The sequence below is a fragment of the Barbus barbus genome, assembly GCF_936440315.1.
Source record: "Barbus barbus genome assembly, chromosome: 38".
NCBI classification, from domain to species: Eukaryota; Metazoa; Chordata; class Actinopteri; order Cypriniformes; family Cyprinidae; genus Barbus; species Barbus barbus.
The window spans coordinates 5,180,870-5,195,997 of record NC_136716.1 but is presented as its reverse complement, the minus strand read 5'-3'; the positions used below and the strand labels follow the sequence as shown (position 1 = coordinate 5,195,997).

Sequence of the window (15,128 nt, the reverse complement as noted above, 5' to 3'; positions counted from 1 at the left end):
GAAAGTCTGAATTAGTAAATAAATGTATGGAACTATTTATAGAACTTGTTTTGTATCAACTATAACATTACAGGTACATCTAAAAAAAATTGAATATCATGAAAAAAGTCAATATTTTTTGTCACTCATTTCAGAAAGTGAAACCCATATATTATATACATTCATTACACATAGAGTGAAATATTTCAAGCCTTTACTTCATGAAATTTTGATGATTATGGCTTACAGATAATGAAAACCCAAAATTCAGTGTCTCAGAAAATTAGAATATTACATAAGATTAATAAAAAAAAGGATATTTTAAACAGAAATGTCAGGCTTCTGAAAAGTATGTTCATTTCTATGCACTCAATACTTGGTTGGGCCTCCTTTTGCATGAATTACTGCATCAATGCGGCGTGGCATGGAGGCGATCAACCTGTGGCACTGCTCAGGTGTAATGGAAGCCCAGGTTGCTTTGATAGCGGCCTTCAGGTCATCTGCATTGTTGGGTCTGGTGTCTCTCATCTTCCTCTTGACAATAACCCATAGATTCTCTTTGGGGTTCAGGTCAGGCGAGTTTGCTGGCCAATCAAGCACAGTAACACCATGGTCATTGAACCAGCTTTTGGTACCTTTGGCAGTGTGGACAGGTGCCAAGTCCTGCTGGAAAATGAAATCAGCATCTCCATAAAGCTTGTCAGCTGAAGGAAGCATGAAGTGCTCTAAAATTTCCTGGTAGATGACTGTGGACTTCAGAAAACACAGTGGACCAACACCAGCAGATGACATGGCAGCCCAAATCATCACTGACTGTGGAAACTTCACACTGGACTTCAAGTAACGTGGATTTTGTGCCTCTCCACTCTTCCTCCAGACTCTGGGACCTTGATTTCCAAATGAAATGCAAAATTTACTTTCATCTGAAAAGAGGACTTTGGATCACTGAGCAACAGTCCAGCTCTTTTTCTCCACAGCCCAGGTAAGACGCTTCTGACGTTGTCTCTGGTTCAGAAGTGGCTTGGTAGCCCTTTTCCTGAAGACGTCTGAGTGTGGTGACTCTTGATGCACTGACTCCAGCTTCAGTCCACTCTTTGTGAAGCTCTCCCAAGTGTTTGAATCAGCTTTGCTTGACAGTATTCTCAAGCTTGCGGTCATCCCTTTTGCTTGTGCACCTTTTCCTACCCAAATTCTTCCTTCCAGTCAACTTTGCATTTAATATGCTTTGATACAGCACTCTGTAAACAGCCACACCTTTCAGCAATGACCTTCTGTGACTTACCCTCTTTGTGGAGGGCGTCAATGTTCGTCTTCTGGATCATTACCAAGTCAGCAGTCTTCTCCATTATTGTGGTTTCAAAGAACAAGAGATACCCGGAATTTATACTGTAGTGATGGTCATTAATTGAAACTCAAATGTAAATATTCTAATATTTTGAGATACTGATTTTTTACTTTCATGAGCTGTAAGCTCTAGTCATCAAAATTAAAACAAAAACTTTTGAAATGTTGTAATGAATCTAGAATATATGAAAGTTTCACTTTTTGAAATAAGTTACAAGAAAAAATGAACTTTTTCATGATATTCAAATTTTTTTTTTAGATGTACCTGAATATTATAAGAAAAAGGTTTACTATATTACATTATTTATATTCTCAAAGTATATATTTCAAATTCTAATTATTTAAAAATCTGGTCAACAGTACTGCAGATTAACAAAATATATTGCTTAAAGTATAATTAGCAAAAATAACAATGCAATATTATGGAATATGCCAATATTTTTACATTATTAATTTCTTTATTTAAATAACAATGCTAAAGCCTGAGCTCTAATTTCTCTCGGTATTATTTAAAGTTTATTGCAGTAACTTTACATTAGTGAATACATTTATGGAACTTTTTTATAGAACTTGTTTTGTATCAGCTATAAAATCCTGTTGGAGCCATACAATTCCAATGTTCCTCACATCTGTTGTTATGGTAATGTCTCATTTGCTCCTCACACTGTAACAGAGTCATGCTGGGAAGAAATTTATGTCCTTGGGATCAAGAGGGCAGGTCTATTGTATCCAAAATCTGCCAACAAAAGAGCCAAAGATGTTCATTTAAAGGAGGGAACCTTAAATCCCCTCTGGGTCCACTGTGGGAGCATACTGGGCTGCACACGCCAGCAGCCTAGCAGCTCTCCATGGAGACGAGAGCCTGGTCTGATGCAACTGAGCGGCGGACCGGGTGATAAGCACTGGAAGAACGGAGTGCTTCGGACTGTTTTTACAGCTGCTGCCCCCCTTTAAGAGCAGGCCAGTGGGAGTTCTGTTCTCCTGTCCTCCTATAAATCTCTCCATACAGCAGCCTGAGATTTATTCAGCGTTCTGAGTTGGACTGGCCAAGATGGGCTAGGAGTGAGGGCGAGTCAGAAATGTCAGCCAGGTTTCTCCGTCTTTGTGTGTGAGAAGATGGCACGGCCCAGGCAGTGGGATCAGCGAAATACTCAAAGTCTGTGTTTGACGACAGTTTTATTAAAAATAAGTTATAAATAAAAATAAACAAAAAAACAATTAATTTAAGCATAGCTGAACTGATAATGGTCGCTATACACTCTCAGAAAAAAGGTACAAAAGGTACTATTTAAATACTAATTTCTACTTTTAAAGTACTGATATGTACCTTTAAGATATTATACACACCCTTTAGGGATAAACAGAGTACAAAGGTGTACCTTTTGAAAAGATACTGCCCCACTGACAGCTTTTGTGCTTTTTTCTGAAAGTGGAGCCAAACCAGGAAAAATGCATAAATCTTATCAATAATGAGCTTCTCACACATTTCTACACAAACTGTTAATCCAATGTCATTTTTATCCCAAGATTAACAGTTCTGGGGTATATTACTCCATGTTTCACACTCTTTATATTTCACCCTGCGTTAGTAATACAAACTGTTTTATTCTGCCAATGGAATTTGGCTCTGCTTTAGAGCAGGGCCTCATAACATTATAATTAGAAGAAAAGAAAATAATATCTTATTCAGCAAAGATGCATCAAAAGCTACAGTAAAAACATTTATGTTATAAAACTTTCTGTTAATCAAAGAAAAAAAACTAAGTATCATGGTTTCCACAAAAATATTAAGCAGCATAGCTTTTCTAACATTGATAATGATAAGAAATGTTTCTCGAGCAGCAAATAAGTAATTAGAGTGATTTGAAGACTGGAGTAATGATGCTGAAAATTCAGCTTTGCATCACCGCAATAAATTACAAGTTAAAATATATTAAAACAAAACAGTTATTTAAAATTTTAATAATGTTTCAAATTAATGTTTGATAAATAATATATTAATGTATTTTGATTAAATAAATGCAGCATTGGTGTGCAAACTTTTGAATGGTGTATTATTCTTTTTTTTATCCAGTTTTTGTTAACTGGATTGAGTTAAAGATGAAATTATATATATGCACATTTCATACCTTATTTGTAAATTAAATTAATCTCCAATCTTCCTTCTATCGTTTCATGTTTATCCATTGTTATTCGAATGCTAGAAAAATATATAGCTGCTTTTCCAAGTAAAAACCGCCAAATAATGTTTACACGCAGCTACATTATGATATGTAATATTTAGAGGGTGGGGAGGTGGGAGATTCCCCTGCTCTATATGTCTCTGCATCGACTCAATTTTTTTATGCGCAGTGAACAGGAGTTGAAACTCCCACAAACTCATTCTCTCAGATGGCCTGGGTATGCAGAGCATGCATTATATGGACGGAACGCCACTGAGATATATATATATATACATATAGGAAGATATTGTCACAGTTTGTGGCTGTAGAGAAGCGCACGCAGGAGTAATTCAATGGAAAGTTTTTTAATTTCAACTCAAACTCAGGAGAAACATACTATATAGGTTCAAACTAATACAGGACACCGGAACTAGGGAGAAAAATGAACTGAGACAAACGAGATAATTAATCAGCACAGGTGGAACCGAAAGAACTAATCAAGCAACACAGGAACATGACCAAATAAAGAAAAACAGGAACCAAACAGGGACATAAATGTTACAGATACATACGTACATACATACAGTGATGCCGATTTTGTATGTTTGCCCACTGACAAAGAAATGATCAGTCTATAATTTTAATGGTAGGTTTATTTGAACAGTGAGAGACAGAATAATAACAAAAAATCCAGAAAAACACATTTAAAAAAATATATAAATTGATTTGCATTTGAATGTGTGCAATAAGTATTTGACTCCTTCGCAAAACATGACTTGGTGGCAAAACCCTTGTTGACAATCACAGAGGTCAGACGTTTCTTGTAGTTGGCCACCAAGTTTGAATCATTGGAAAGCTTCAGATAAGCCTGTACATGTGCTTTCTTGAGCAGGGGGACCTTGCGGGCGCTGCAGGATTTCAGTCCTTCACGGCGTAGTGTGTTACCAATTGTTTTCTTGGTGACTATGGTCCCAGCTGCCTTGAGATCATTGACAAGATCCTCCCGTGTAGTTCTGGGATGATTTCTCACCGTTCTTATGATCACTGAAACTCCACGAGGTGAGATCTTGCATGGAACCCCAGTCCGAGGGAGATTGACAGTTGTTTTCCATGTTTCTTCCATTTGCGAATAATCGCACCAACTGTTGTCACCTTCTCACCAAGCTTCTTGGCGATGGTCTTGTAGCCCATTCCTGCCTCATAGAGGTCTACAATCTTGTCCCTGACATAATTGGACAGATTGATTGCTTCTGTGGACAGGTTGTCTTTTATACAGGTAACAAACTGAGATTAGGAGCACTCCCTTTAAAAGAGTGCTCCTAATCTCAGGCCCTTACCTGCATAAAACGACACCTGGGAGCCAGAAATCATGCCGATTGATAGGAGATCAAATACTTATTTGACTCATTAAAATGCAAATCAATTTATAACTTTTTTTGAAATGCGTTTTTCTGGAGTTTTTGTTGTTATTCTGTCTCTCACTGTTAAAAACCTACCATTAAAACTATAGACTGATAATTTCTTTGTCAGTGGGCAAACGTACAAAATCAGCAGGGGATCAAATAATTTTTTTCCTCACTGTACATATATATCATAGAAGAAGCTATATATATATATACAGTATATATATACACTGTAAAAAAAAAAGAAAAGATGAGCCAACTTAAAATTTTAAGGCAACCAGCTTCAGCAGATTTTTGAGTTCTCTCAACTTATTTTTGTAGGAGATTCTCAACTTTTTGTTGCATAAAACTCAAAAATCTGCTGAAGCTGGTTGCCTTAAAATTTTAAGTTGGCTCACCTTTTTTTTTTTTTTTACAGTGTATATATATATAGCTTCTTCTATTTAAACTGATTGTATCTTTAATAAAATATCACATCAACCTTTAAAGTCAACAAAGCAGCATTCACAATCCATGTTATTTTTGTAATATGATGTATTTGCAATTGAAACAAGATATTCAATCATAAAAAATTTGGTCATAAGATTGCATGGTAATTACATTGTGAAAAGTGGTTTGTGACAAGAGGTTGACAAATAGCAGTGCTTAGTGATGTCAGTCCTAAAGGAGATTTCAAGAAAGATAACAACAGACTAGCTTTTTTTCCTTTTTACAATAACACGCACAGATGACTCATTCATTAACAAAATAAATATAGCGTCAATTCTGAATCCATGTTGACTTGAAAAGTTCCAGCAACAAATGAAATGTTGTTAATTTTAGAACAGGACATTCACTGCATGCCGCTATGATACAACAAAGAGGACATCATTTTGATTTAATGTCAACATGCATACACAGAATGAAAACTCTGAAAGAAGCAAAGTCTTTCAGAGTAAATCAAACTCAACCTTTTTTTGTGACAGTGCTGTGTAAAGGTCTGCGGAGTATCAACCTGAGCTTTACGATGGCAGATGAGTGAAACAGACCACGAGAGACTTCAGAGACTAAGATGAAAACTCCCTACGTCAGCTCAGACTCTGCAGAAATGGAATGCGTCCTCAGGAGCCACATAAATACACCGCAAGCTGCATTTCCACTTTTAAGACACAAAAGAGTCTCTGGACCATTTCTAGTTCCTAGCATTCCAGTTAGGGCCCATCCGAAGGCGATGATGACAGCATTAGTTGTGATGGCTCTTTGGCCAATAGAGGCGAGGGATAATAACACATAACTGTGGGTGTTGGTTCCATCCCAGATGATCAACGGATCCAGAGACTTTTAGGAGCCTGCAAATGTGTCTGCAAAGTATCTGTCATTATTAAGCAGTTGAGGCCATGATATTACTAAGCACTTTCAGCCACCAAGAGACATGTCTAGCTTACAGATGAAAATATTTAATTTTTAGTAATATTCCACTTTTTGGCAGAAAAATAAAATGAGCAAATGCTGGTTCCAGTAATGACACTCACAGTGAAAAATAGTGCACTGTAAAAATGCAAACAAACACAAACGATTTTACCATAGTGAATGATTTGTAAATAAATATATTTTGAAGTCTGCATCACAAAACCAGCTCTATATGGCTTTTTTCGTGTAGTAAACTTGCTCAGTAGCTCACCCGGTACAGCATTACATACGGTGTTAAAAGAGTTCAAAGACTTGTAGAATCAAGCTAAAATGGCATGGTTGCTTCAGAAAATATATTTTCATCACATGTTTGCTTTTGTTAACATTGTTGGTTAGGTTTATGCTACGGTTTAGTGTAGGTAGTAAAAGTAATGCACGTAATAACATTTTGTTGAAATGTCGCCACAGACACATTTTTCCAATGAACTTGGTATGAAGGCAAAAGTAAATTTATGCAGCAATGCTCACAAATTTCTCTGTTTCTCAAACTGCATTAAAACCCAAAGGACATGCAAACACTTAAAAAATGCGATAGAAATATACATTATAAATGTAAAAAAAAAAAAAAAAAACATTTCTCAAACTTAATAATTATGGCTTATTTTTAATACGTGTCCAGATTCAATTAAAATTAAAATCCTTTACGCAAAGAATTCAAGAGGTTATACTTTTGTTAATCATCGCATCTAGATTTGATTTATAAATAAGAATTTCATTAAGAGAATGTTTCCTCCATAATTTACTAAGAAAAGAGAAGTAGAGGACAGATGTGAATAATACATATGCAATTGATATTATTTGCCAATAACTAGAAACTATAATTTATATTATATTATATAAGTTATAAAACAGTTTGAAATAATGCACATATATGGTAACTTTGATGGCCCTACAAGCATTAAACAACATATTAATCTATGCAGTCACATAAATTATAACATTATGAGCCAATTTACAGGAAATTGTATATTGTATATACCTCTTTTTTGTTAAAAGTTATTTGAATAAAGTGAATTAGTTTAGGGCTAGAGCATTCAATCCACTAAACTACAAACATCTCTGCTACTCAACAATCACATACAACCAGTGCATCATTTTTTTCATCGTGCAACAGAGGCGGACCCAAAGTCAAGGCTGTTGGCTCAATCGCATGCTGTGCTATCTAGCTGACCGGAGCCTGTTTTGCTCCAGAGGTGTTGCGCAGGATCAACATGTCTTAACGGTCATAATAAGCTGCAGACAGACTCGCAGGAAACAGCAGGTCCCTGAAGGCCACATGGTCTAAGCCGGGCCTGATGCAGTCCACATGTCAGAACCGTGCATGTGTTTTCCATCATTAATTAGCTGGGATGTTTGCTGCATGTAGTCACCAGATAACCGCAAATGATTACGTAACATTTTTGTCAGCGCAGGCAATGCCCGCGGCGGCTCGCCAACATAAACCACTCGCAGGAATGCGAATGGCCTTTGACTTGGGCCGTGACCCTGAAAACACATCATTTGAACTTGATCTGATGTTTGTTTGGAATGGCCAAGCTGTTGTTGTCATTGTTTGCATTCCGTCCTCTTGATCTCAACATTATTACTGAGAGAGTAATGAAGCACTTGTCTAATTGCGTAACAAATGTTTGATTGACATTATGGCATAGAAAATATTTCAGTATCAAAGGAGACTCAGCAAAGTTCACCAGTAGTTTAGTGTGACCTCTGTGAAAGAGTGCATCATTTGGAAAGTATTGAATTGTACATATAGGTGTTGTGGTAGTACCATGGTACAGTGATGTTTCAGATGGTAATACCATGGTATTGCAATTGCTTCTTGGCTTACCAGGGTATTCCAAGAATAAAGTTACTTTCAAAATAGCACCATGGTAACATGCCAAAACAATAGTATGCAGGTCCAAAATACATGTAATATGGTATTTTTGGTACTTTGTACTCTATTATTTGAAGGTTTGGTTGCTAAAACTTTCATATTTTCAAAAAAGCCTCTTATCTTCTTATCCTTATCCTCAAGGCTGCATTTATTTGACTCAAAACAACAGTAAAAACATTGATATACTGTAAAATATTATTACATTGATTTCTATTTTAATATGTGTTAAAATACTTTTCTGTTTTCTTACAAACTGCTTTGTGTTTGCAATGCATGTTGTTCTGGGTGGTTGCTTACTTTTCCAAGTCAAAGGAGTCAAATATTTTAAGGCTGAATGCTTAGAAAAGCAATAGTGCACCTCTTCTCAAAAAGCCACCCCTGCTGAAAAAAACAATAGAACCCTGCCCATAACACAATAGAAAATGTAATGGATTTAATGGTTATAATGGGAATTGTATTGGTTTTAATGGAAACTATAATGGTGTCTATTGGTATGTGATGGATTCTATTGGTGGGATGTTAAATCCTATTGGAAAAATGGCCAAAACACACTACAAAAAGGAATTTTGTAATGGTTTTACTGGAAAAAAAGCTAATGGTTTAATGGTATTTTAATGGAAACCATTGGAATTTCTGTGATGGTTTCTTTTTTTTCTTTTATTTTAGCAGGGACATGATTTAATCATTCTTTCCACATTCATTTTTCTGTAGCAAAATCATTCATTTTTCCACAGCAGCAGTTCAGGTCGAGTTATGTGCCAAATTTTAATATGTAAAGTGGTAAAAAGGAAGAACTGACTTAACTTGAACACAACACTAGTGATTAAGTTTCTGATGATTCCAAAACAAATGAAGCAGCCCAGTGCAAACCTCATGAATATCCACTGATACACTGTAAGATAATATTACAAACAAACATATTGTCAAAACAGGACTGATAATATAAAGCGCAAGTTGTCCTCTTCTTACAATAACTAGACACAAGATGACTGTAATCAGGGTAGCCAATGCTGAGATACTACCAGAAGGATACATCTGACACTGAAGCCAAGATACTGTCAGTGATGACTATGTGAAGATATTTAAAATGTTGTTTTGCAATCACATCATTTATGTAACACTTCGATAAGACAAATTCCAGTGAAACAAGAGGAAGGAGTGTTGAATGCAAAACAGTATTGTGGGTGCATTTACATGCAACCAAATAATTCATTTATAATCAGATTGATGATTCATGTGAAGTGATTGACATTTCAATCGGAATGAAATCTTAAATAAAAAAATAAAAAAATATAAACCCTTGAATCTCACTACTTTCTTAATTGGGATTCAAAAATACTTTGTAAACACTAGGGCTGGGTGGTATATCCAGTTTGTATTATATCAATATATTTTTTCTAAACTATAAGACAAGAGGCAATACTGCGTTTATATTGATGTACAGTAGTTTGATACCAGCGCATCTGAAATATAGAGTATATGTTGAACGTCACCTGACTAAACCTGGAAAACAGATCTCATCTCTTGCGCTAGTTGGAGAACGTGTTAACAGCCATATTAAATAATGGCGTTATCTATAGACTTTTAAGGCAATCAGTTAAACTAGCTAAGCTAAGAAACTAGTACACACAAATCTTCAGCAGAGCGCATTTCAGATGAGGGACACCACAGCTCTTACCTTTCTTTGACTTAGCACCGATCTTCAGCTTGGAAGGCCATGCAATCTGAGTATCTGTCTCCTCCATGACCTGTGGGACAGAAAAGGCCGTACATGTTAAAAGGACCATATTCTCCACTTTTTTTTCAGTCAGTTCCTTTTATACTAATACATTTAGTTGAGTTTTTATATATATATATATATATCAGAGCACTGAGCTCAAAAGCAGCATATTAGATTAGATTAGATTTCTGAAGGATCATGTGACCCTGAATAATGGAGTAATGAAGCTGAAAATTCAGCTTTACCATCACAGGAAAACACAGGAATTACACTTTAAATGCATTAAAATAGAAAATAGCTTTTTTAAATTGCAATATTTAACAGTATTACTGTTTTACAGTATTTTTGATTAAACAAACGTAGCCTTGGTGAGCAGAAAAAACTTCTTTCAAAAACATTGAAAAGCATAATTATTCCAATATTTTGACCAACAGTTTATATCATTCACTCTTATTTATGGTGGCCGAGAGAGCTCAACGCACTGCAAATAGAAAAACACCTGCAAATTAAGAAAACAACTTTGTCAATTTGACAGCACACGCGCTGCAAATGCACACAACACAACCAAATAAAGAAACGCACTGCAAATAGTAAAAAAACACCCGCAAATTAAGAAAACAACTTCATCAATTTGACAACACACGTGCTGCAAATGCACACAACACAACCAAATAAAGAAACGCACTGCAAATAGAAAAACACCTGCAAATTAAGAAAACAACTTCGTCAATTTGACAACACACGTGCTGCAAATGCACACAACACAACCAAATAAAGAAACGCACTGCAAACAGAAAAACACCTGCAAATTAAGAAAACAACTTAGTCAATTTGACAGCACACGTGCTGCAAATGCACACAACACAACCAAATAAAGTAACGCACTGCAAATAGAAATAAAACACCTGCAAATTAAGAAAACAACTTCATCAATTTGACAACACACGTGCTGCAAATGCACACAACACAACCAAATAAAGAAATGCACTGCAAATATTAAAAAAACACCTGCAAATTAAGAAAACAACTTCTTCAATTTGACAACACACGCGCTGTATTTTCAGTGCCTTTTTTATGTGTTTGTGTTGTGAGCATTTGCACCACCTGCTGTCAAATTGATGAAGATGTTTTCTTGATTTGCTGGTGCTTTTTCTATTTGCATGTGTTTTCTGAAGTTGCAGCACGTTGAGCTCTCTCGACCACCATACTTATTCTATTATATGAGCCTTTTAAAAACTTGCAAAAAAGGTACATCTACTATATGTATAACTTCATCTTATCGATCCAATATTGTGATAAAGCTACTGCATGTATAGCACTGCTGTTTGTCTTCACTTTCTCTCCATAGTAACGGTCAACATCAGAAATTGGGACCACCATGGTAGTCCACATTCCAATAATCTGATGTTGGTCATCTGAATAAAATGTCAAGAGCTTGTCTGCCTTATATGTTATTAATGACATACCACTAATTACTTACAACATCAGAGAAGAGCCAAGAAAGAGAAATGTGCATTCCTGTCAAGACTACATTTTCACAGTACTGAACATGGGAGGAGTTTTTGACCTTTCTTTGAGATTTAGATGACAAGAAAACGAAAACAACGTGCGTATATAATTCATAATCAAAATATTTATCTCTCAACCTTAACAACGTGTAATGATGCTTTAGGAATTTTATTTGGACAAACTAACTTTATTCCATGTGGTTAACCATACTGAAACATCGGTGTTCTGTAAGACATTAAAAGAAAAGTGTTCAAGATTAAGGTTTTAGTCTTTGGTTCTGCATGTCAAGTCAAAAAAAGTTTAACTTTTACAAATGTGTCTGTGATGCTGATTTTTTTATGTAATGTCTCCTTAAGTCACTATTTGGTTAAAATATTGCAAGAAAAGATAAATCACAATTCAGTATGCAAATAGATGTAAGAAGACCAACAAATTGTATTTTTGTCAAAGAAAAAAAAAAACCTAAGAGAGTGCATCTACTGTAAAAAATCAAACCTTTACACAAATGTTAAAGACTATATATGTTACAATAAATTATTGAGTTCAATTAGTTTCAGAAGGGAAAATTTTACTCCAAGAGTTGCATGACTGCACTACTGATCGTTTTTACATGGATTTGAAAGAAGCTCACCAAGGCTTATGTCCATGCCCACCAATGCTGCATTTATGATCAAAAACACAGCAGAAAAAGTAATATTGTATAATATGAAAATATTATTAACTATAATATTATTAAAAGTAACCGGTGGCTTTTTAAATATACTTTAAAATGTAATCGATTCCTGTGATGCAAAGCTGAATTTTCAACATTACTCAAGTCTTCAGTGTCACAGGATCCTTCAGAAATCATTCTCTTTCATTCATTTCATTCTTTCAACAATTACTATTGTCATTATTATGTTGAAAACAGTTGTGCAGCTTCATATATTTTTTTCACATTTATTTTTCTAAAAATCTTGTTTGGTGTGTGACGGTTATAAACATTTAGGATGGCATGAGGGTGAGTAAATGACAAAATTTTCATTTTCTCAATAATTTGTTTGAGGAACATCAATATGGTCTAAGCATTGTAATTAAAATGTTAATAAATACAGTAAGAATGTATATGAAAATAACTTATGAACACCAAGTCACCATTTGTTTGCCAAATAACATCAAACCCCAACATAAAACTGTACATAATATATTTTGTTGAAACCAACTATGTAATGATCCATATCGCTCTGTCACATATGTTGTTCAGTAAGAGTAAAATAATACCACACAATTAAAATATCTCAAAGTATCTAGAGCAGTAAGTCAAAAATCTCTGATGGAAACCAAGGAACTATAAATGGAAAACAGAAAATATCCCTCTGAATATTTTCAGCATTACAAATGGAGCATGGGAAAGCCCACAGCCATCAGAAAAGAGTTTGAACAGGACGTGAGGGCCAGTAAAGTGCTTGTAAAAGTCATTGTGCAGCTGTATCTAACGATACCAGCAGTGGCCAGTACAGTCCTGTAGGGTCACTGATTCAGATTGTTGCTGTCTGGATAATTACAGAGTCTAAAGTTTGTACAGATGACTCTGAGGTATCTCTACTAAGTAAGAAGCAAATAAGCTGAAGTCACTTTTGAGCAGTAGGCAATTCCCAGGGCTCTTACTAGCAGATGTCACCTCTGGCTCTGTTCCAAAACCCAGTAAGCTCCTTCTGTGTGCATCACAAGCACTCCAGAGGTAAATGCTGGTCTAAATGGTTGGCACTAAACTGCTTTATTATTATGCCTTCTAAGATGCCTTCTTTTTGCTGAATTCAAAATCAATAATCGCACAATATTGAAAATCATAGGAAATAGCCCACGTGACTCTACTTATATTTTTGCAAAACTCCACTATATATTTACAATTCACTGTAGTTTCCAACTGAAATGATCACTAGAGCCAGTAAAACTTATATTCATTTTTTACAAAAATGTTGGGCAGATTATTGATTAATAAACTTATTTTTGCACAGTTCCTTCCACAATACTATGTTATGACTTCGATATGCTATTACCATAGCACATGATTTGTAAACTAATACATTATGTTATTTGCATCACATAACCAGTTTCATATGTATGGCTTTTCAGTAAACTTGCTCGATAGCTCACCCGGTACAGCATTACACTTATGAAGCAGAACGGTTACAAGTCACACTAGCCGGGTTTCCATCACCCTATTTTAATGCACATTTTGAAGTATTGCATGAGAAACGAGTGATGAAAACACCAAATTTAGAATAAAAATCCCTGAATTCGCAAAAACATTTTTACGCTTGCTTGAGGTGGTTTTTGACTTGTGCGAAAAAGGGTTGATGCGAATAATGGGAGATGGAAATGCATTTTGCGAATAAATTCCTCCAAGCGCATCAAAAAAGTAATGTGACTTTGCGTTATGGGACGGCAAAACCAGACTAAACAGCAGACCGATGTCATTCCACAACATCTGAAATGTTATGGTCATTCTCAATTGCCTGAGCAAAGTCTGTCGTCAAAGTGTTTCTCTAATTGCCTCCCAGAACTGTCTTACACGACTGCGTTCCCAAACAGCAGCATCCACCTCCGAAAGCAACAACCGCATTCATTGTGTTTCGTCTGCTCGCTCTGAGGCGCAAATAATTTATTATATATGTAAATAGTTTCTTAGTGATTTATAGTGCAGGTTTATCAGGAAGTGACGATTTTGTTCTCTTTGACTTGTTGGATGGAAACGGTGCTTGTTCGCAAATGTTTTATGCGATATTCGCAACTTTGGATGGAAACCCAGCTAATGAAATCTCAAAACCTCTAGCATCAAGTTAAAATGGCATGGTAGCTTCAACAAAAGCTTTTTTTTTTATCTCAGGTTTGCTTTTGCTAATTTTATTGGTTAGGTTTAGAGTAAGGTTTAGTGTTGTTGGTATGTTCATTTCCGAACTGCCATGACATGTTACAACAAACGCAAAAAAACAATGCGTAATTTACGTTCATCTGTTTCGGATAAAAATTAACGTGCTTTCAGCACCACTCACTGGCCATTTTGAAAGTCCTGTGAAAAGTGCAAGAAGTAACATAACATCATTTTGCAGAAACTTGTATGATACGCCAGGATTTGATGCCTATGAACAGTGTTCAAAATAAGCTTTCATTTCAGTTTCTGCTTTCGAAGGCAGTTAACATCAAGGCAGTATGTGATGTTTTGGAACAGTGTGTTGAATGCTAGTGGTGCCACCGTAGGTCTCGTATTCCTCTTTTACGGTTCTTTATCAATTACGGCTGTGAAGAATTCAGTTTGCTTTGTTTTAGACAAACTCACTCAGAAAACTCTGGCTGGAGTCCTGCCATCTAACAATGACCCGCATAAACACTTCTGTGAATGCTGTTTTTGGCAAAGCTGTGCATGCTGAAAAGATGATTTCAAACAGACCACACACAGCTCCTGAAAACCTACACAGCCAAAACATTGTACATGTTACCGGACAGCTCTGTAACAGCTCTAATGTTCTTCCTAATGTTAATTTAACAAGCCCAGAATTAATACACAGCTCTGGTTGCCCATGGGACATAGTTTCAAGGATATTGTATTTTTAGAGCCAGATTAAATTTCATATTTTTCTATGAATTTATAAAATAGGATGTGAATATTAAGGTGATGACAAAAGCACAAAGAGCCTAAGATTTCT

The 15,128-nt window shown here is 35.6% G+C and overlaps 1 protein-coding gene across 1 annotated transcript in view; it reads right to left on the bottom strand.

Moving 5' to 3' along the window:
• The window catches only part of LOC306857940 (protein bicaudal C homolog 1-like), a 94,610-nt gene that overhangs the window by 45,942 nt on the left and 33,540 nt on the right, over positions 1-15,128 (bottom strand). The window contains exon 3 of the mRNA XM_079398229.1: positions 9,892-9,961. Within this exon, the coding sequence (XP_079254355.1) occupies positions 9,892-9,961 (70 nt within the window). The remainder of the gene's footprint in view (positions 1-9,891; positions 9,962-15,128) is intronic.